The 21,745-nt window shown below is 42.4% G+C and overlaps 1 protein-coding gene across 1 annotated transcript; it reads left to right on the forward strand.

Annotated features, from left to right (window-relative positions):
* Positions 1 to 18,433: 18,433 nt before the first annotated feature.
* LOC125514204 (TOM1-like protein 1) lies at positions 18,434 to 21,659 on the forward strand. The gene is made up of 4 exons (XM_048679491.2): positions 18,434 to 18,649; positions 18,875 to 19,398; positions 19,974 to 20,219; positions 21,040 to 21,659. The coding sequence occupies exons 2-4, from the start codon at positions 18,880 to 18,882 to the stop codon at positions 21,448 to 21,450; spliced, it is 1,176 nt and encodes a 391-aa protein (XP_048535448.1). The 5' UTR covers positions 18,434 to 18,649; positions 18,875 to 18,879; the 3' UTR covers positions 21,451 to 21,659.
* The last annotated feature ends 86 nt before the right edge of the window (positions 21,660 to 21,745 follow it).

Here is a 21,745-nt window from a genome sequence, read left to right on the forward strand (position 1 = left end):
AATCTCGTTACCGGCAAGTCTCTTTACTCGTTCCGTAATACATCATCCTGCAACTAACTCATTAGTTGCAATGCTTGCAAGGCTTAAGTGATGTGCATTACCGAGAGGGCCCAGAGATACCTCTCCGACAATCGGAGTGACAAATCCTAATCTCAAAATACGCCAACCCAACAAGTACCTTCGGAGACACCTGTAGAGCACCTTTATAATCACCCAGTTACGTTGTGACGTTTGGTGGCACACAAAGTGTTCCTCCGGTAAACGGGAGTTGCATAATCTCATAGTCATAGGAACATGTATAAGTCATGAAGAAAGCAATAGCAACAAACTAAACGATCAAGTGCTATGCTAACAGAATGGGTCAAGTCAATCACATCATTCTCCTAATGATGTGATCCCGTTAATCAAATGACTACTCATGTCTATGGTTAGGAAACATAACCATCTTTGATCAACGAGCTAGTCAAGTAGAGGCATACTAGTGACACTCTGTTTGTCTATGTATTCACACATGTATTATGTTTCTGGTTAATACAATTGTAGCATGAATAATAAACATTTATCATGATATAAAGAAATAAATAATAGCTTTATTATTGCCTCTAGGGCATATTTCCTTCAGTCTCCCACTTGCACTAGAGTCAATAATCTAGCTCACATCGCCATGTGATTTAACATCAATAGTTCACATCACCATGTGATTAACACCCATAGTTCACATCGACATGTGACCAACACCCAAAGGGTTTACTAGAGTCAATAATCTAGTTCACATCGCTATGTGATTAACACCCAAAGGGTACTGAGGTGTGATCATGTTTTGCTTGTGAGAGAAGTTTAGTCAACGGGTCTGCCACATTCAGATCCGTAAGTATTTTGCAAATTTCTATGTCAACAATGCTCTGCATGGACCTATTCTAGCTAATTGCTCCCACTTTCAATATGTATCTAGATTGAGACTTAGAGTCATCTGGATCAGTGTCAAAACTTGCATCGACGTAACCCTTTATGACGAACCTTTTGTCACCTCCATAATCGAGAAACATATCCTTATTCCACTAAGGATAATTTTGACCAATGTCCAGTGATCTACTCCTAGATCACTATTGTACTCCCTTGCCAAACTCAGGGCAGGGTATACAACAGGTCTGGTACACAGCATGGCATACTTTATAGAACCTATGGCTAAGGCATAGGGAATGACTTTCATTCTCTCTCTATCTTCTGTCGTGGTCGGGTTTTGAGTCTTACTCAACTTCACACCTTGTAACACAGGCAAGAACTTCTTCTTTGACCGTTCCGTTTTGAACAACTTCAAAATCTTGTCAAGGTATGTACTCATTGAAAAACTTATCAAGCATCTTGATCTATCTCTAGAGATCTTGATGCTCAATATGTAAGCAGCTTCACCGAGGTCTTTCTTTGAAAAACTCCTTTCAAATATTCCTTTATGCTTTGCAGAATAATTCTACATTATCCCCGATCAACAATATGTCTTTCACATATACTTATCAGAAATGTTGTAGTGCTCCCACTCACTTTCTTGTAAATACAGGCTTCACCGCAAGTCTGTATAAAACTATATGCTTTGATCAACTTATCAAAGCGTATATTCCAACTCCGAGATGCTTGCACCAGTCCATAGATGGATCGCTGGAGCTTGCATATTTTGTTAGTACCTTTAGGATTGACAAAACCTTCCGGTTGCATCATATACAACTCTTCTTTAATAAATCCATTAAGGAATGCAGTTTTGTTTATCCATTTGCCAGATTTCATAAAATGCGACAATTGCTAACATGATTCGGACAGACTTAAGCATAAATACGAGTGAGAAACTCTCATCGTAGTCAACACCTTGAACTTGTCGAAAAAACTTTTTGCGACAATTCTAGCTTTGTAGATAGTAACAGTACTATCAGCGTCCGTCTTCCTCTTGAAGATCCATTTAATCTCAATGGCTTACCGATCATTGGGCAAGTCAATCAAAGTCCATACTTTGTTCTCATACATGGATCTCATCTCAGATTTCATGGCCTCAAGCCATTTCGCGGAATCTGGGCTCATCATCGCTTCCTCATAGTTCGTAGGCTCGTCATGATCAAGTAACATGACCTCCAGAACAGGATTACCGTACCACTCTAGTGCGGATCTCACTCTGGTTTACCTACGAGGTTCGGTAGTAACTTGATCTGAAGTTACATGATCATCATCATTAGCTTCCTCACTAATCGGTGTAGTAGTCACAGGAACAGATTTCGGTGATGAACTACTTTCCAATAAGGGAGCAGGTACAGTTACCTCATCAAGTTCTACTTTCCTCCCACTCACTTCTATCGAGAGAAACTCCTTCTCTAGAAAGGATCCATTCTCAGCAATGAATAACTTGCCTTCGGATCTGTGATAGAAGGTGTACCCAACATTTTCTTTTGGGTATCCTATCAAGATTTACTTCTTCGATTTGGGTTCGAGCTTATCATGTTGAAACTTTTTCACATAAGCATCGCAGTCCCAAATTTTAAGAAACGACAGCTTAGGTTTCTCGCCAAACCACAGTTCATACGGTGTCGTATCAACGGATTTAGATGGTGCCCTTTTTAACGTGAATGTAACTGTCTCTAATGCATAACCCCAAAAGGACAGTGGTAGATCGGTAAGAGACATCATAGATCGCACTATATCTAATAAAGTATGATTATGACGTTCGGACACACCATTACACTATGGTGTTCCAGGTGGCGTGAGTAGTGAAACTATTTCACATTGTTTTAACTGAAGGCCAAACTCGTAACTCAAATATTTTACTTCTGCGATCATATCGTAGAAACTTTTATTTTTGTTACGATGATTCTCCACATCACTCTGAAATTCTTTGAACTTTTCAAATATTTCAAACTTGTGTTTCATCAAGTAGATATACTCATATCTGCTCAAATCATCTGTGAAGATCAGAAAATAATGATACCTGCCACGAGCCTCAATATTCATCGGACCACATACATCAGTATGTATGATTTCCAACAAATCTGTTGCTCGCTCCATTGTTCCGGAGAACGGAGTCTTAGTCATCTTGCCATGAGGCATGGTTCGCAAGCATCAACTGATTCATAATCAAGTGATTCCAAAACCCATCAGCATGGATTTTCTTCATGCGCTTTACACCAATATGACCTAAACGGCAGTGCCACAAATAAGTTGCACTATCATTATTAACTTTGCATCTTTTGGCTTCAATATTATGAATATGTGTATCACCACGATCGAGATCCAACAAACCATTTTCATTGGGTGTATGACCATAGAAGGTTTTATTCATGTAAACAGAACAACAATTATTCTCTAACTTACATGAATAACGGTATTGCAATAAACATGATCCAATCATATTTATGCTCAACACAAACACCAAATAACACTTATTTAGGTTCAACACTAATCCCGAAAGTATAGGGAGTGTGCGATGATGATCATATCAATCTTGGAACCACTTCCAACACACATCGTCACTTCACCCTTAACTAGTCTATGTTCATTCTGCAACTCCCGTTTCGAGTTACTACTCTTAGCAACTGAACTAGTATCAAATACTGAGGGGTTTCTATAAACACTAGTAAAATACACATCAATAATCTGCATATCAAATATACCTTTGTTCACTTTGCCATCCTTCTTATTCGCCAAATACTTGGGGTAGTTCCGCTTCCAGTGACCAGTCCCTTTGCAGTAGAAGCACTTAGTCTCAGGCTTAGGACCAGACTTGGGCTACTTCACTTGAGCAGCAACTTGCTTGCCGTTCTTCTTGAAGTTCCCCTTCTTCCCTTTGCCCTTTTCTTGAAACTAGTGGTCTTGTCTACCATCAACACTTGATATTTTTCTTGATTTCTACCTTCGTTGATTTCAGCATTACAAAGAGCTTGGGAATCGTTTCCGTTATCCCTTGCATATCATAGTTCACCATGAAGTTCTACTAACTTGGTGATAGTGACTAGAGAATTCTGTCAATCACTATCTTATCTGGAAGATTAACTCCCACTTGATTCAAGCGATTGTAATACCCAGACAATCTGAGCACATGCTCACTGCTTGAGCTATTCTCCTGCATCTTTTAGCTATAGAACTTGTTGGAGACTTCATATCTCTCAACTCGGGTATTTGCTTGAAATATTAACTTCAACTCCTGGAACATCTCATATGGTCCATGACATTCAAAACGTCTTTGAAGTCCCGATTCTAAGCCGTTTAAGCATGGTGCACTAAACTATCAAGTAGTCATCATATTGAGCTAGCCAAATGTTCATAACATCTACATCTGCTCCTGCAATAGGTTTGTCACCTAGCGGTGCATCAAAGACATAATTCTTCTGTGCAGCAATGAGGATAAACCTCAGATCAAGGATCCAATCCGCATCATTACTACTAACATCTTTCAACTTAGTTTTCTCTAGGAGCATATCAAAAATAAAACAGGGGAGCTAAACGCGAGCTATTGATCTACAACATAGATATGCTAATACTACCAGGACTAAGTTCATGATAAATTACAGTTCAATTAATCATATTACTTAAGAACTCCCACTTAGATAGACATCCCTCTAATCCTCTAAGTGATCACGTGATCCAAATCAACTAAACCATGTCCGATCATCACGTGAGATGGAGTAGTTTCAATGGTGAACATCACTATGTTGATCATATCTACTATATGATTCACGCTCGACCTTTCGGTCTCCGTTTCCGAGGCCATATCTGTTATATGCTAGGCTCGTCAAGTTTAACCTGAGTATTCCGCGTGTGCAACTGTTTTGCACCCGTTGTATTTGAACGTAGAGCCTACACACCCGATCATCACGTGGTGTCTCAGCACGAAGAACTTTCGCAATGGTGCATACTCAGGGAGAACACTTTTATCTTGAAATTTAGTGAGAGATCATCTTATAATGCTACCGTTAATCAAAGAAGATAAGATGCATAAAAGATAAACATCACATGCAATCAATATAAGTGATATGATATGGCCATCATCATCTTGTGCTTGTGATCTCCATCTCCGAAGCACCGTCATGATCACCATCGTCACCGGCGCGACACCTTGATCTCCATCGTAGCATCGTTGTCGTCTCGCCAATCTTATGCTTCCACGACTATCGCTACCGCTTAGTGATAAAGTAAAGCATTACAATGCAATTGCATTGCATACAATAAAGCAACAACCATATGGCTCCTGCCAGTTGCCGATAACTCGGTTACAAAACATGATCATCTCATACAATAAAATTTAGCATCATGTCTTGACCATATCACATCACAACATGCCCTACAAAAACAAGTTAGACGTCCTCTACTTTGTTGTTGCAAGTTTTACGTGGCTGCTATGGGCTTAGCAAGAACCGTTCTTACCTACGCATCGAAAACCACAACGATAGTTTGTCAAGTTAGTGTTGTTTTAACCTTCTCAAGGACCGGGCGTAGCCACACTTGGTTCAACTAAAGTTGGAGAAACTGACACCCGCTAGTCACCTGTGTGCATAGCACGGCGGTAAAATCAGTCTCGCGTAAGCGTACGCGTAATGTCGGTCTGGGCCGCTTCATCCAACAATACAGCCGAACCAAAGTATGACATGCTGGTAAGCAGTATGACTTGTATCGCCCACAACTCACTTGTGTTCTACTCGTGCATATAACATCAACGCATAAAACCTGGCTCGGATGCCACTGTTGCGGAACGTAGTAATTTCAAAAAAATTCCTACGCACACGCAAAATCATGGTGATGCATAGCAACGAGAAGGGAGAGTGTTGTCTATGTACCCTCGTAGATCGGAAGCGGAAGCGTTAGTACAACGCAGTTGATGTAGTCGTACGTCTTCACGGCCCGACCGATCAAGCACCGAAACTACGGCACTTCCGAGTTCTAGCACACGTTCAGCTCGATGACGATCCCCGGACTCCGATCCAGCAAAGTGTCGGGGATGAGTTTCGTCAGCACGACAGCGTGGTGACGATCTTGATGTTTTACCGTCGCAAGGCTTCGCCTAAGCACCGCTACAATATTATCGAGGATTATAGTGGAGGGGGGCACCGCACATGGCTAAGAGATCAATGATCAATTGTTGTGTCTTTGGGGTTCCCCCTGCACCCGTATATAAAGGAGCAAGGGAGGAGGAGGCCGGCCCTAGGAGGGGGCGCGCCAAGTGTGGAGTCCTACTAGGACTCCCTAGTCCTAGTAGGATTCCACCTCCCATATGGAATAGGAAAAGAGGAAGGGAAAAGGAGAAGGAAGGAAGGGGGCGCCCCCCTTCCCTAGTCCAATTCGGACCAGACCAAGGGGAGGGGTGCGGCCACCCTTGAGGCCCTTTTCCTTCTTTCCCGTATGGCCCAATAAGGCCCAATACGTATTCACGTAAATCTCCGGTACTCCGAAAAATACCCGAATCACTCGGAACTTTTCTGATGTCCGAATATAGTCGTCCAATATATCGATCTTTACGTCTCGACCATTTCGAGACTCCTCGTCATGTCCCCGATCTCATCCGGGACTCCGAACTCCTTCGGTACATCAAAACTCATAAACTCATAATATAACTGTCATCGAAACCTTAAGCGTGCGGACCCTATGGGTTCGAGAACAATGTAGACATGACCGAGACACGTCTCCGGTCAATAACAAATAGCGGAACCTGGATGCTCATATTGGCTCCCACCTATTCTACAAAGATCTTTATCGGTCAGACCGCATAACAACATACGTTGTTCCCTTTGTCATCGGTATGTTACTTGCCCGAGATTCGATCGTCGGTATCTCAATACCTAGTTCAATCTCGTTACCGGCAAGTCTCTTTACTCGTTCCATAATACATCATCCTGCAACTAACTCATTAGTTGCAATGCTTGCAAGGCTTAAGTGATGTGCATTACCGAGAGGGCCCAGAGATACCTCTCCGACAATCGGAGTGACAAATCCTAATCTCAAAATACGCCAACCCAACAAGTACCTTCGGAGACACCTGTAGAGCACCTTTATAATCACCCAGTTACGTTGTGACGTTTGGTGGCACACAAAGTGTTCCTCCGGTAAACGGGAGTTGCATAATCTCATAGTCATAGGAACATGTATAAGTCATGAAGAAAGCAATAGCAACAAACTAAACGATCAAGTGCTATGCTAACGGAATGGGTCAAGTCAATCACATCATTCTCCTAATGATGTGATCCCGTTAATCAAATGACTACTCATGTCTATGGTTAGGAAACATAACCATCTTTGATCAACGAGCTAGTCAAGTAGAGGCATACTAGTGACACTCTGTTTGTCTATGTATTCACACATGTATTATGTTTCTGGTTAATACAATTGTAGCATGAATAATAAACATTTATCATGATATAAGGAAATAAATAATAGCTTTATTATTGCCTCTAGGGCATATTTCCTTCAATTATCATCATCACAAGGAGTAATAGGAGCAACATCATTTGGGAGAGATACCTTTTTACCTTTGCTTCTTCATTTTTTCTTTTTCTTCTTCACATCATGTGTGGGTTTAATCCTCTTTTTGGAGCTTCTTATTAATGAGATTGGTTGAATAGAAGGCTCCTCCTCGTTACCTGATTCATCATAAGAAATAATAGGAGGATATTGGGAAGTCTCTTCCCTTCCATTAGTCTTCTCTTCATCACCTATTTTTTTTTTCTTTATATAATTGGCAATATAAGGATTTTCAATGTAATTCACCGCACAATACATATAAATTTCTTCTAGATCAATATCGAGGAATTTCTCAAGGTTATATTCTAGAATAATCTTAGTTTGATGTTTCATTTCCTCATAACCCAAAAGCAAACTAAGTTCATTATAATGTGCAAGGGAAATCAAGTCATCACAATTTTTGGACACGATTCGATCATGAAACAATTTGCATTTGATATTTAAATGACCATGTCCATTGCAAAGTTCACAAGTATGGATAAGAAATTTTAAATTTTCAGCACTAACACTTAGCCTTTCTTGCAACTATTTACTTTCTAAATGCTTATGCCTCTTGCAATATCTATCTTCCCTATTTGGTGTGTACTTGCAAACCCAATGCACTCCACAAAAATTGTCATGTTCATAGGAGACATTTTCATCATAACTAGTGCAATCATCATTAGTACTATGGGTATTCAAAGAGTTCATACTAATAACATTGCAATCATGCTCATCATTCAAAGATTTAGTGCCAAACATTCTAATGCATTCTTCTTCTAACACGTTGGCACAATCTTCCTTTCCATTATACTCACGAAAGATATTAAAAAGATGAAGCGTATGAGGCAAACTCAATTCCATATTTTTTTAGTTTCTTTTATAAACTAAACTAGTGCTAAAACAAGAAACAAAAAGATTCGATTGCAAGATCTAAAGATATACCTTCAAGCACTCACCTCCCCGGCAACGGCGCTAGAAAAGAGCTTGATGTCTACTACACAACCTTCTTCTTGTAGATTTTGTTGGGCCTCCAAGTGCGGAGGTTTGTAGGATAGTAGCAAATTTCCCTCAAGTGGATGACCTAAGGTTTATCAATCCATAGGAGGCGTAGGATGAAGATGGTCTCTCTCAAGCAACCCTGCAACCAAATAACAAAGAGTCTCTTGTGTCCCCAACACACCCAATACAATGGTAAATTGTATAGGTGCACTAGTTCGGCGAAGAGATGGTGATACAAGTGGTATATGGATGGTAGATATAGGTTTTTGTAATCTGAAAATATAAAAACAGCAAGGTAACTAATGATAAAAGTGAGCACAAACGGTATTGTAATGCGTTGAAACAAGGCCTAGGGTTCATACTTTCACTAGTGCAAGTTCTCTCAACAATAATAACATAATTGGATCATATAACTATCCCTCAACATGAAACAAAGAGTCACTCCAAAGTCACTAATAGCGGAGAACAAACGAAGAGATTATGGTAGGGGATGAAACCACCTCAAAGTTATCCTTTCTGATCGATCTATTCAAGAGTCCGTAGTAAAATAACATGAAGCTATTCTTTCCGTTCGATCTACCAAAGAGTTCATACTAGAATAACACCTTAAGATACAAATCAACCAAAACCCTAATGTCACCTAGATACTCCAATGTCACCTCAAGTATTTGTGGGTATGATTATACGATATGCATCACACAATCTTAGATTCATCTATTCAAACCAACACAAAGTACTTCAAAGAGTGCCCCAAAGTTTCTACTGGAGAGTCAAGACGAAAACGTGTGCCAACCTCTATGCATAGGTTCATGGGCGGAACCCGCAAGTTGATCACCAAAACATACATCAAGTGGATCAATAGAATACCCCATTGTCACCACGGGTATCCCACGCAAGACATACATCAAGTGTTCTCAAATCCTTAAAGACTCAATCCGATAAGGTAACTTCAAAGGGAAAACTCAATCCATTACAAGAGAGTAGAGTGGGAGAAACATCATAAGATCCAACTAGAATAGCAAAGCTCGCGATACATCAAGATCATGCCACCTCAAGAACACGGGAGAGAGAGAGAGATCAAACACATAGCTACTGGTACATACCCTCAGCCCTGAGGGAGAACTCCTCCCTCCTCATCATGGAGAGCACCGGGATGATGAAGATGGCCACCGGAGAGGGATTCCCCCTCTGGCAGGGTGCCAGAACGGGTCTAGATTGGTTTTCGATGGCTACGGAGGCTTCTGGCGGCGGAACTCCTGGTCTATTCTGCTCCCCGAAGTTTTTAGGGTATATGGGTATATATGGGAGGAAGAAGTACGTCGATGGACCTCCGGGCTGTTCACGAGGCAGGGGGCGCGCCCAGGGGGTGGGCGCGCACCCCACCCTCGTGGGCAGCCCGGGACTCTCCTGGTCCAAGTCCGATACTCCGTGTGCTTCTTCTGGTCCAAAAATAAGTTTCTTGAAGTTTCGGGTCAATTGGACTCCGTTTGATTTTCCTTTTCTATGATACTCTGAAACAAGGAAAAAACAGAAACTAGCATTGGGCTCTGGGTTAATAGGTTAGTCCCAAAAATAATATAAAAGTGTATAATAAAGCCCTTAAACATCCAAAACAGATAATATAATAGCATGGAACAATCAACAATTATAGATACGTTGGAGATGTATCACTCCACAGTCTTATACAGATGCATTTGTTGCAGGACTCCTCTCCATGCCACCTTCGCACTCCAGAGCTCCCGAAGATCAAGCTTAGAGAGCCGCATAACACTATGCATTTTCAAGCTTTTTGGTAACTTGTTTCCAAAGGAGGAGAAAGTGTATAGATCATAGGCTGAGAGAGAGAGAGAGCTTTGCTTCTTTTTGCTATCTCTTGCTACATATTTGCTTGCTTGCTTGGTTGATACTCTATTTTTGTGTGTGTGAGATACTTGTATGGTCATGTGTTTGATCATATCATACTTTAATGTTTGTGCTTGAATGATGACATTATCTATCTCTCATGTATGATCATTCACTTTGCCTTGGTGATGAGTGCATATTTCATATTCCGTCATTTTGAGCGCTCCACCAAGATGTATGTGACATGGAAGAGTAAATGATCCTAATCGATTGTGCATTTGCATTCAAAAGCAAATTTTAAATAATGCACAAATTTAGGGGGAGCTCTTGCTTATCACATACTTCTCAAAGCGACGATGTATTTATCTCTTGTTATCATTGTCGAAGCTTTGATCTATATGTTGTCATCAATTACCAAAAGGGGGAGATTCAAAGTACAACTAATCCCTGGGTGGTTTTGGTAATTATTGACAACATATAGCTCACTGAAGTAATATCCATTCAAGATAATCTCTTTAGAAAGTTCAATGATTGGCATGGCATGGACTAGAGATGTGGACCCCTAAAAGTGCTAAGGACACATATTGGCACAAGCTCAAGACTCTACATTTTCATTTTAGTGATCCAAGATCACATTGAGTCCATAGAAAAAGCCAATACTATTAAAAGGGGATGAGGTGTTGCTTAATGGCTTGCTTGCTCAAAATGCTTAGTGATATGCTCCAAAAGCCCTCAACCACTTTCTCATTCCCACATATGTCCCAAACCAAAAGTCAAACTCGGCCCCACCGATTTGATTTATCCGGCGCCACCGAGTTCATTTGACATAGCCATAGCCAGAAACCCTAATCATTTCGGTCTCATCGATAGGGATCTCGGTCTCACCGAGATGGGATTGCAAACTCTCGGTTTCCCTTCGTAATGTTTCGGTCTAACCGAGATGAGCGATCGGTCCCACCGAGTTCGCAATGCAAACTCTTTGTTTCCTTTTCGTAACATTTCGGTCTCACCGAAATGAGCGATCAGTCCCACCGAGATTGCCTGACCAACTCTCTGTTTGCCTATTACTGAAATCGGTCTCACCGAGATTAAGTTATGCCCTAACCCTAACATATCGGTCCCACCGAGTTAATCATGTCGGTCCCACCGAAAATCCTAACGTTCACATTTTGAATTAAATTGATCTGACCGAGTTTCACTATTCGGTCCCACCGAGTTTGGTAAATTATGTGTAACGGTTAGATTTTGTGTGGAGGCTATATATGCCCCTCCACCCTTCCTCCATTTGTGGAGAGAGCCATTAGAACGTGCCTACACTCCCAGCATTCATTTTCTGAGAAAGAACCACCTACTCATGTGTTGAGACCAAGACATTCCAATCCAACCACAGGAATCTTGATCTCTAGCCTTCCCCAAGTTGCTTTCCACTCAAATCATCTTTCCACCATGTCCAAATATGTGAGAGAGAATTGAGTGTTGGGGAGACTATCATTTGAAGCACAAGAGCAATGAGTTCATCATCAACACACCATCTATTACCTTTTCGAGAGTGGTGTCTCCTAGATTGGTTAGGTGTCACTTGGGAGCCTGCGTCAAGATTGTGGAGTTGAACCAAGGAGTTTGTAAGGGCAAGGAGATCACCTACTTCGTGAAGATCTACCCAAGTGAGGCAAGTCCTTCGTGGGCGATGGCCATGGTGGGATAGACAAGGTTGCTTCTTCGTGGACCCTTCGTGGGTGGAGCCCTCCGTGGACTCGCGCAGTCGTTACCCTTTGTGGGTTGAAGTCTCCATCAATGTGGATGTACGATAGCACCACCTATCGGAACCACACCAAAAATCTCCGTGTCTACATTGCATTTGCTCCCCTCAAACTCCTCCCCTTTTACCTTCATATGCACATGATTTACATTCCGCTGCTATACTCTTAGAATTGCATGTGTAGGTTGATTGCTTGACTTGTGATAAGTTGCTAAAATTTGCCAAGACTTAAAATTGGGAAAAGGCTAGATTTTTATTTGGTCAAGTAGTCTAATCACCCCCCTCTAGACATACTTTCGATCCTACGATGAGCGAAAACGGTATTGCAATGCTTCGAACACAAGGCCTAGAGTTCATACTTTCACTAGTGCAAGTTCTCTCAACAATGATAACATAATTAGATCACATAACAATCCCTCAACATGCAACAAAGAGTCACTCCAAAGTCACTAATAGCGGAGAACAAACGAAGAGATTATTGTAGGGTACGAAACCACCTCAAAGTTATTCTTTCTGATCGATCTATTGGGCTATTCCTATAAGTGTCACAAACAACCCTAGAGTTCATACTAAAATAACACCTTAAGACACACATCAACCAAAACCCTAATGTAACCTAGATACTCCAATGTCACCACAAGTATCGACGGGCTTGATTATACGATATGCATCACACAATCTCATATTCATCTATTCAAACCAACACAAAGAACTTTAAAGAGTGCCCCAAAGTTTCTACCGGAGAGTCAAGACGAAAACGTGTGCCAACCCCTATGCATAAGTTGACAAGGTCACAGAACCCACAAGTTGATCGCCAAAACATACATCAAGTAGATCACGTGAATATCCCATTGTCACCACAGATAAGCACATGCAAGACATACATCAAGTGTTCTCAAATCCTTAAAGACTCAATCCGATAAGATAACTTCAAAGGGAAAACTTAATCCATTACAAGAAGGTAGAGGGGGATAAACATCATAATATCCAACTATAATAGCAAAGCTCACGGTACATCAAGATCGTGCCAAATCAAGAACACGATAGAGAGAGATAGAGGGGGGGAGAGAGAGAGATCAAACACATAGCTACTGGTACATACCCTCAACCCCAAGGGTGAACTACTCCCTCCTCATCGTGGAGAGCGCCGGGATGATGAAGATGGCCACCAGTGATGATTTCCCCCTCCGGAAGGTGCCGGAACAGGGTCCCGATTGGTTTTTGGTGGCTACAGAGGCTTGCGGTGGCGGAACTCCCAATCTTGGTTCTGTTCTGGAGGTTTGGGGATATATAAGAGGTGTTGGCATCGAGAACAAGTCAGGGGAGTCCACAAGGGGTCCACAAGGTCGGGGGGCACGCCCCCACCCTTGTGGTGGCCTCGGGACTCCTCTGGTGCATCTCCGGTACTCCGTGGGCTTCTTTTGGTCCATAAATAATCGTCGTAAAGTTTCAGGTCAATTGGACTCCGTTTGATATTCCTTTTCTGCGAAGCTCGAAAACAAGGAAAAAACATAATCTGGCACTCGGCTCTAGGTTAATAGGCTAGTCCCAAAAATCATATAAAATAGCATATAGATGCATATAAAACATCCAAGATACATAATATAATAGCATGGAACAATAAAAAATTATAGATATGTTGGAGACGTATCAAGCATCACGTCCGTGACAAGTAGACCGACTCCTGCCTGCATCTACTACTATTACTCCACACATCGACAGCTATCCAGCATGCATATAGTGTATTAAGTTAACAAGAACGGAGTAACGCCTTAAGTAAGATGACATGATGTAGAGGGATATATCCAATCAATATGAATAAACCTCACCTTTTTATCCTTAACGACAACAATACAAATACGTGCCTCGCTACTCTTTCTGTCACTGGGTGAGGACACCGCAAGATTGGACCCATTACAAAGCACCTCTCCCATTGCAAGAAAAATCAATCTAGTTGGCCAAACCAAATCAATAGATCAGAGAGAAATACAAAGATATCTTAATTATGCATAAAAGAGTTCAAAGAAGACTCAAAAAATATTCATACATAATTTGATCATAAATCCACAATTCATCGGATCTCAACAAATGCACCGCAAAATAAGATTACATCGAATAGATCTCCAAAAACATCGAGGAGAACATTGTATTGAAGATCGAAGAGAGAGAAGAAGCCATCTAGCTACTAGCTATGGACCCGTAGGTCTGTACTAAACTACCCACACATCATCGAAAGGGCAGCAAGGTTGATGTAGAGTCCCTCCGTGACTGAATCCCTCTCCGGCGGAGTACCGGAACAGGTCTCCAGATGGGATCTCACGAGGACAGAAACTTGCGGTGGCGGAAAAGTTTTTTTGGTGTGCCCCCTGATATACGGGGAATATTTGGGTATTTCTGGAACTGGGATTAGGGTTACGGGTGCCATGGTGGGCCCACAAGCTCGCCCCCCCCACGGCGCGCCTGGTGAGCTTGTGGCCCATCCGTGGCCCTTCTGGCCTCGTCCCGATGCTTCCTAGGTGTCTTCTAGTCCAAGAAAAATCGTCAAAAAGTTTCGTTCCGTTTGGACTTCGTTTGGTATTGATTTTCTGTAGAAAACAAAAACAAGGAAAAACAGCAACTGGCATTGGGCACTAGGTTAATAGGTTAGTCCCAAAAAATGATATAAAATAGTATAATAATGCATATAAAACATCCAAGATGGATAATACAATACTCCCTCCATCCCAAAATTCTTGTCTTAGATTTTTCTAAATACGGATGTATCTAGTTAGATACATCCGTATCTAGACAAATTTAAGACAAGAATTTTGGGACGGAGGGAGTAGCATGGAACAATAAAAAATTATAGATATGTTGGAGACATATCAAGCACCCCCAAGCTTAATTCCTGCTCGTCCTCAAGTAGGTAAATGATAAAAACAGAATTTTTGATGTGGAATGCTACCTAACATGTTTATCATGTAATCTTTCTTATTGTGGCATGAATATTCAGATCCATAAGATTCAAAACAAAAGTTTAATGTTGACATAAAAACAACAATACTTCAAACATACTAATAAATCAATCATGTCTTCTCAAAATATCATGGCTAAAGAAAGTTATCCCTAGAAAATCATATAGTCTTGTCATGCTTTATCTTCATAACACAAAGTATTTATCATGCACAACCCTTGTGTTAGCCAAGCAATTGGTTCATACTTTTTAACGCTCTCAAGCTTTTTCAACTCTCACACAATACATGAGCGTGAGCCATGGATATAACACTATAGGTGGAATAGAATATGATGGTGAAGGTTGTGTGGAGAAGACAAAAAAAAAGAGAGTCTCACATCGACGAGGCTAATCAATGGGCTATGGAGATGCCCATCAATTGATGTCAATGCAAGGGGTAGGGATTGCCATGCAACGGATGCACTAGAGCTATAAGTGTATGAAAGCTCAAAAAGAAAACTAAAGTGGTTGTGCATCCAACTTGCTTGCTCACGAAGACCTAGGGCACTTTGAGGAAGCCTGTCATTGGAATATACAAGCCAAGTTCTATAATGAAAAATTCCCACTAGTAACATATGAAAGTGACAAATAGGAGACTCTCTATTATGAAGAACATGATGCTACTTTGAAGCACAAGTGTGGAAAAGGATAGTAACATTGTCCCTTCTCTTTTTTTCCTTTTTTTCTTTTGGGCTCTTTGGCCTCTTTTTATTTATTTATGTCCGGAGTCTCATCCCAACTTGTGAGGGAATCACAGTCTCCATCATCCTTTCCTCACATGGGACAATGCTCTAATAATGTTGAACATCACACTTTTATTTACTTACAACTCAAGAATTACAACTCGATACTAGAACAAAGATATGACTCTATGTGAATGTCTCCGGTGGTGTACCGGGATATGCAATGATCTAGCGTGACATGTATAAAAAAATATGAACGGTGGAGAAGCCACAAATACTATGCCAACTATATGATCATGCAAAGAAATATGACAATGATGGTATGTGTCATAATAACATGGAACGGTGGAAGTTGCATGGCAATATATCTTGGATTGGCTATGAAGATGCCATAATAGGTAGGTATGGTGGTTGTTTTGAGGAAGATATAAGGTGGCTTATGTGTGAAAGAGTGTATCAACTTTTTTCAGAACCTCGATAACAACTTTTCATATATGAATCTTTACCTCTGGACCATTCCAGAGCTCCTCTTGATGTCTCGGATCCCATCCGGGACTCCGAACAACCTTCAGACTTTTTACTATTAATATCTCAACACTACCCTAGCGCTACCGAACGTTAAGCGTGCGACCCTACGGGTTCGAGAACATGCAGACGTGACCCAGAATCCTCTCCGATCAATAATCAATAGCGGGACTTGGATGCCCATATTGATTCCTACGTATTCAACGAAGATCTTTATCAGTTAAACCACGATGTCAAGGATTCAGTCAATCCCGTATGCAATTCCCTTTGTGTGGCGATATGTTACTTGCCCGGGATTCGATCATCGGTATCTCCATACCTAGTTCAATCTTGTTGCCGGCAAGTCACTTTACTCGTTCCGTAATACAAGATCCCGTGACTAAACTCATTAGTCACATGAAGCTTCTTATGATGTTGTATTACTGAGAGGGTCCAGAGATATCTCTCAGTCACACGAAGTGACAAATCCCAACCTCGATTCATGCAAACCAATAGACACCTTCGGAGATACCTGTAGAGCACCTTTATGATCACCCAGTTACAAACTAACGTTTGATAACACACAAAGTATTCCTCCGATATCCGGGAGTAGTATGATCTCATGGTCGAAGGAACTGATACTTAACATGAAGAAATCTATAGCAAATAATTAAATGATCTGATGTTAAGCTTACGGTTGGGTCTGTCCATCACATCATTCTCCCAATGATATGATCCCATTATCAAATGACAACTCATGTCTATGATTAGGAAACCATGACCATCTTTGATCAACGAGCTAGTCTAGTAGAGGCTTACTAGGGACACGGTGTAATTTATGCATTCACACATATTTTTAAGTTTTCGGTCAATACAATTCTAGCATGAATAATAAACATTTATCATGAACGGGAAATATGATAATAACCATTTTATTATTGCCTCTAGGGCATATTTCCAACACTTGATGCTCCATAGAAATTGTCATTTAATACCAAAGTTTAGAGCAAATAAATCTTCATATATGTGGACTTCATCCTTGATTCCATCCAATATTCTTGAGGCACCATCTAAGGACAATACCTTCAAATATATCTCACTGAAAATATTAGTCCATAGAGATTGTCATTAATTATCAAAACCACAATTAGGGGCTACATGCACTTTCATCGGCGCTAAAGTATGTTTGCGCTTGCTCCATGGTGAAGCCGTCATAGACTGGCGCGGGCTCCGGCGCCGAGTCATCGTTGGAGCCCGTCTTCATTGTGGGGTCGTCGTCGGAGACCTCTAGGGAGCTGGCGGGCATGTCGACCTCTATCCGCCTGGCACGACGGCTCTGTCAGGCGGCCGCAAGGGCGGCCACCTCGAGCTCCTGTTTCATTGACAGGCTCTCCCACAACGCGTTCCCGCTCGTAGTCATGTCGGATATGATGCATCAGAGAAGGGTGTGGAGCGGGTGTAAAGTGGTGTGGTTTGAGCTAGGAGTGGCCACCTTTAAATAGCGGATGTCGGATGAGCCCAATTGTCCGAATGTGTCAATGCGCGAGGGCCGGAGTTGGTTTCTTGGCCTATGTGTCTGTTTAATGGCGGCCGACGGACAGACATGCACCCCGTTTGAATGCGGTACATACCGTCCCGTCCCGTCCAATAACGCATCTCCGGCATTGAACATGCGCGGACACCGGAGACGCGGCGTGGGCGGCGCTCTCGATCGGCAAGCCGTTTCAATGCCTTCATCAATGAAAGATCACATCTGCTCTTCGTCGGCGTTAATGTGGAGTTTCCGCTCTAGAGCGGCATAAATGCGGGCAACTGCTTCAAATGAAAAATGGTGCGAATGAGAAAGAGGGTTTTGCACGGGCCATGATTGTCGAAGCGTGTGCGTGGCATCGGTCCGGACAGGAGCAAAATGTCTCTCCCCGGTTTGCGTGAAAAAAGACGCCGGACCGGCCATCCGCGACGGATGTGGACGAATCATCAATGGGTGGAGTACTACCGTGCATGAACAAATCCACTGACTCCATAACGCTTTATCAGTACCAAGTCAGAAGACATACGGGTCAAATTGCAGAGCGTGCCGTCTGCCTAATCCTACCCGGTTTTTTTTAGTGGCCCGGGTTATTTTATTATTCTGAGAAGAATATGGTGCGAGCGCGTGGAAGGAAGGAAAAGACGACTCCTCCCTAAAGTACAACAGTTGTTGGCACTTGGCACTTGGCAGCGGCACCAAAAGCCCCCCCCCAAAAAGCCGCAGGAGACCTCGACTGGAAGGCACCGGCGAACTCCAACCAACAAACCACGCGGGGCGGCCGGCCAAATCTACGCCACCACGCGTGCGAGGCCCTCGCCGCAGTTCGATTCGGCTCCCCCCTCCCCCGCCGCCCTCGATTCTCGCCGCGGAAGGTATCGTCTCGGCCCCAAACCCTCGATCGATCCTCCGCTTTCCCCCAATTTCGGCCCGGCGGTTGGTTGCGCCCTCCCTTTCAATTTCGACCCTCTGGTCTACTAACAACTCTACTAGATTAGATTAGATCAGAAATAAATTGCTCGTTCGTTCGTTCGGATTGAACTTCCGCGCCGACGCGTTAATCTAACGGTGCCGTGCGATTTTTCTTTGCGTATTGGCAGCGAAAATGAGCGACAATCTGATGGAGAAAGTGAACGCCCTCGGCGAGCGCCTCAAGATCACCGGGTCGGAGGTGGGCAAGCAGATGCAGGCCGGCATGAGCTCCATGAGCTTCAAGATGAAGGAGCTCTTCCAGGCGCAGACCCCGGCCGACAAGATCGTCGAGGACGCCACCGCCGAGACCCTCGAGGGGCCCGACTGGGCCGCCAACCTCGAAATCTGCGACCTGATCAACACCGAGAAGGTGAACAGCGTCGACCTCATCCGCGGGATCAAGAAGCGGATCATGCTCAAGGAGGCCAGGGTTCAGTTCCTCGCCCTCTTCCTCCTCGAGACCATCGTCAAGAACTGCGAGAAGGCCTTCTCCGAGGTTGCGGCCGAGAGGATTCTCGATGAGATGGTCAGGCTGATTGATGACCCCCAGACGGTGGTCAATAACAGGAACAAGGCCCTCACGCTCATTGAAGCATGGGGAGAATCTGGTGATGAGCTCCGCTACTTGCCGGTCTATGAGCAAACCTACAAGGTAAAATTAATGTCCCCTTTATTTCGTTCCTCCATCACTAGAGAAATCAGCAGTACAAATTGGTGTATTATGTTTAGATTTGCTAATTTTGTCCCGTGTCAGTGAGGCTAATTTTCCAACCTGTTCATAAAAAAATCAGCCACGATAATCTCCTCAAAATAGGCTTTCGCCCTGCTTTAAAAATAAAGCCACGATAATCTCTGTTGCCCCATTATGTAAGCAAGGAAGGAACCCAATTTAGGACCAACCTGCTGAGGGTTGTTTTAGCCATTAGCAAAGGGGTACATCGCTTCGTGGAACCACTCAGACCTCTCTTTAATAATTTCATACTTCTGTGGTTAGAAGCTGGTGGTTAGTATTAGCAGTCATTGCTTTATTCATCACCTTGTGAATCACTCAGTATCTTTGGTAGCAGCTTTGCCGTTTATTCAGTTGTGCTAAATAATATCATAATCCAAAAGTTGTTTCAGTGTCCATTTTGATGGTAATATAATAAACCCATATGATTAGTGCGTTGGTAATGGTTAGTTCCTTGGTGGTTACAAGTACATTGTGCTAATCTATTTTTTTTACAGAGCCTGAAATCAAGAGGAATTCGGTTTCCTGGACGTGACAATGAGAGCCTGGCCCCCATATTTACTCCACCACGCTCTGTTGCTGAAGCTGAAGTTGCTGCAAATTTCTCCCAGCAAATATTCGAAGATGTACATGTGCATACATATACTGCTGAAGAAACAAAGGAAGCTTTCGATGTGGCCCGTAACAGCATGGAACTTCTTTCAACTGTTCTTTCATCCTCCCCTCAGCAGGATGCTTTGCAGGTAACTGGATTTTGTATAACTTTATCCCAAGCTCGTATTAGATACTTTTGACTGTACTATACTGTACACACAGATGTCTGCTTATTGATAACAGTTTCTATGTGTGAGATCGGTTTCCTCAAGCAGCTTTTGCAGTTAACAATTTCTTTCTGTACTTGTTGCTGTTTTGTGCTGCTGATAGATCAGGCTAGTACTGTCACTTGGTTTGGCTCAATGTATGATATTTTGGATGAGATATGATTGTGTACTTTAGTAATCATGAGGTGATGTGCATGTGCAGTTCATTGTTATTCTTAAAATCTGTTGCAAGTATTTTGCTCATTTTATTACAACGGGTGCTCATTTTACTCTGTTGTCCTGATGGAGTGGGTCTGTAACATACTCCTCCTGTTTCTAAATATAAGTGTTTTTAGAGATTTCAATATGGACTATATACGGATTCAGGAATGGAGGGAGTACTACCTAAACTGGATTGCTTATTTGCCAGTCACTTAGAAAATCTAATTATTGTTGGTTACTGCTTTATTGAGCACGAATGATGTTCCCTGATACTGATGACATTAACAGCAAGAAACAGTGCAAACCAGTCATTATTAAAAATACTCACTCTTTGTATTTTGTGCAAATGGAAGTAGTTACTAATCTAACATGCTTTGTCATTGTAATATTTCAAACTTTAAAGTACATTTTATTGGACATGGTTTTAAACTGACAAGAAGCTAGTGATGATTGATTCTGTTATCTGGAAGTTGAAAGTGATATTCATGAACTGTGAAGGTTATCTGCTATTCTGTTTTGACTGGTTCTGCGACTTCCACAGGATGACTTAACAACCACTCTTGTGCAACAATGCTACCAATCTCAACATACTATCCAGAGATTCATCGAGACGGCTGGGGACAATGAGGCCTTGCTCTTCGAGGCCTTGAGTGTGAATGATGAAGTCCTGAAAGTGCTATCCAAATACGAAGAGATGAAGAAGCCCATGGCTTCGGCGCGTACAGAACAGCCAGTGGTCATACCAATTGCCACGGAGCATGAAGATTCCGTGACTGTTGGCAATGAGGATGCCCTGGTCAGAAAACCAGCTGCTGCTAGAGCAATGTCAGGCGGCGATGATGATATCCTCGATGATCTCGATGAGATGATATTTGGCAAGAAGGGAGGAAGCAGTTCCCAGGACGTGTCCAAAAGGCAGGACCCAAAGAAGGATGACCTAATCAACTTCTAAATACCGGCCCAGCAAGTTGCGGAGTTCCATTAGGGATACACAGCATGTCTGCTGCTTTTTATACTGCTGAACGATGTCTGTATTCATCCGGTAGAAGACTGCACTGCACGTACATTCAGTTAGGGATTGGGTCGCTTGTTTATTTGCATACGATGATACTTTGTCGTCCACAGTTTGTTCAGTTGATAAGTTGCTGCAAACTTCTCATCTTCCAGTTTGCGTTAATTAGGCGTACGTAGCTATTTGCTTTTCTGTCTGTGCTCACTCAGGCGATTGCTTAAGCTTTGGCCAAAAC

This window comes from Triticum urartu, chromosome 6A (genome assembly GCF_056163025.1).
Source record: "Triticum urartu cultivar PI428250 chromosome 6A, HENAU_Tu73, whole genome shotgun sequence".
NCBI classification, from domain to species: Eukaryota; Viridiplantae; Streptophyta; class Magnoliopsida; order Poales; family Poaceae; genus Triticum; species Triticum urartu.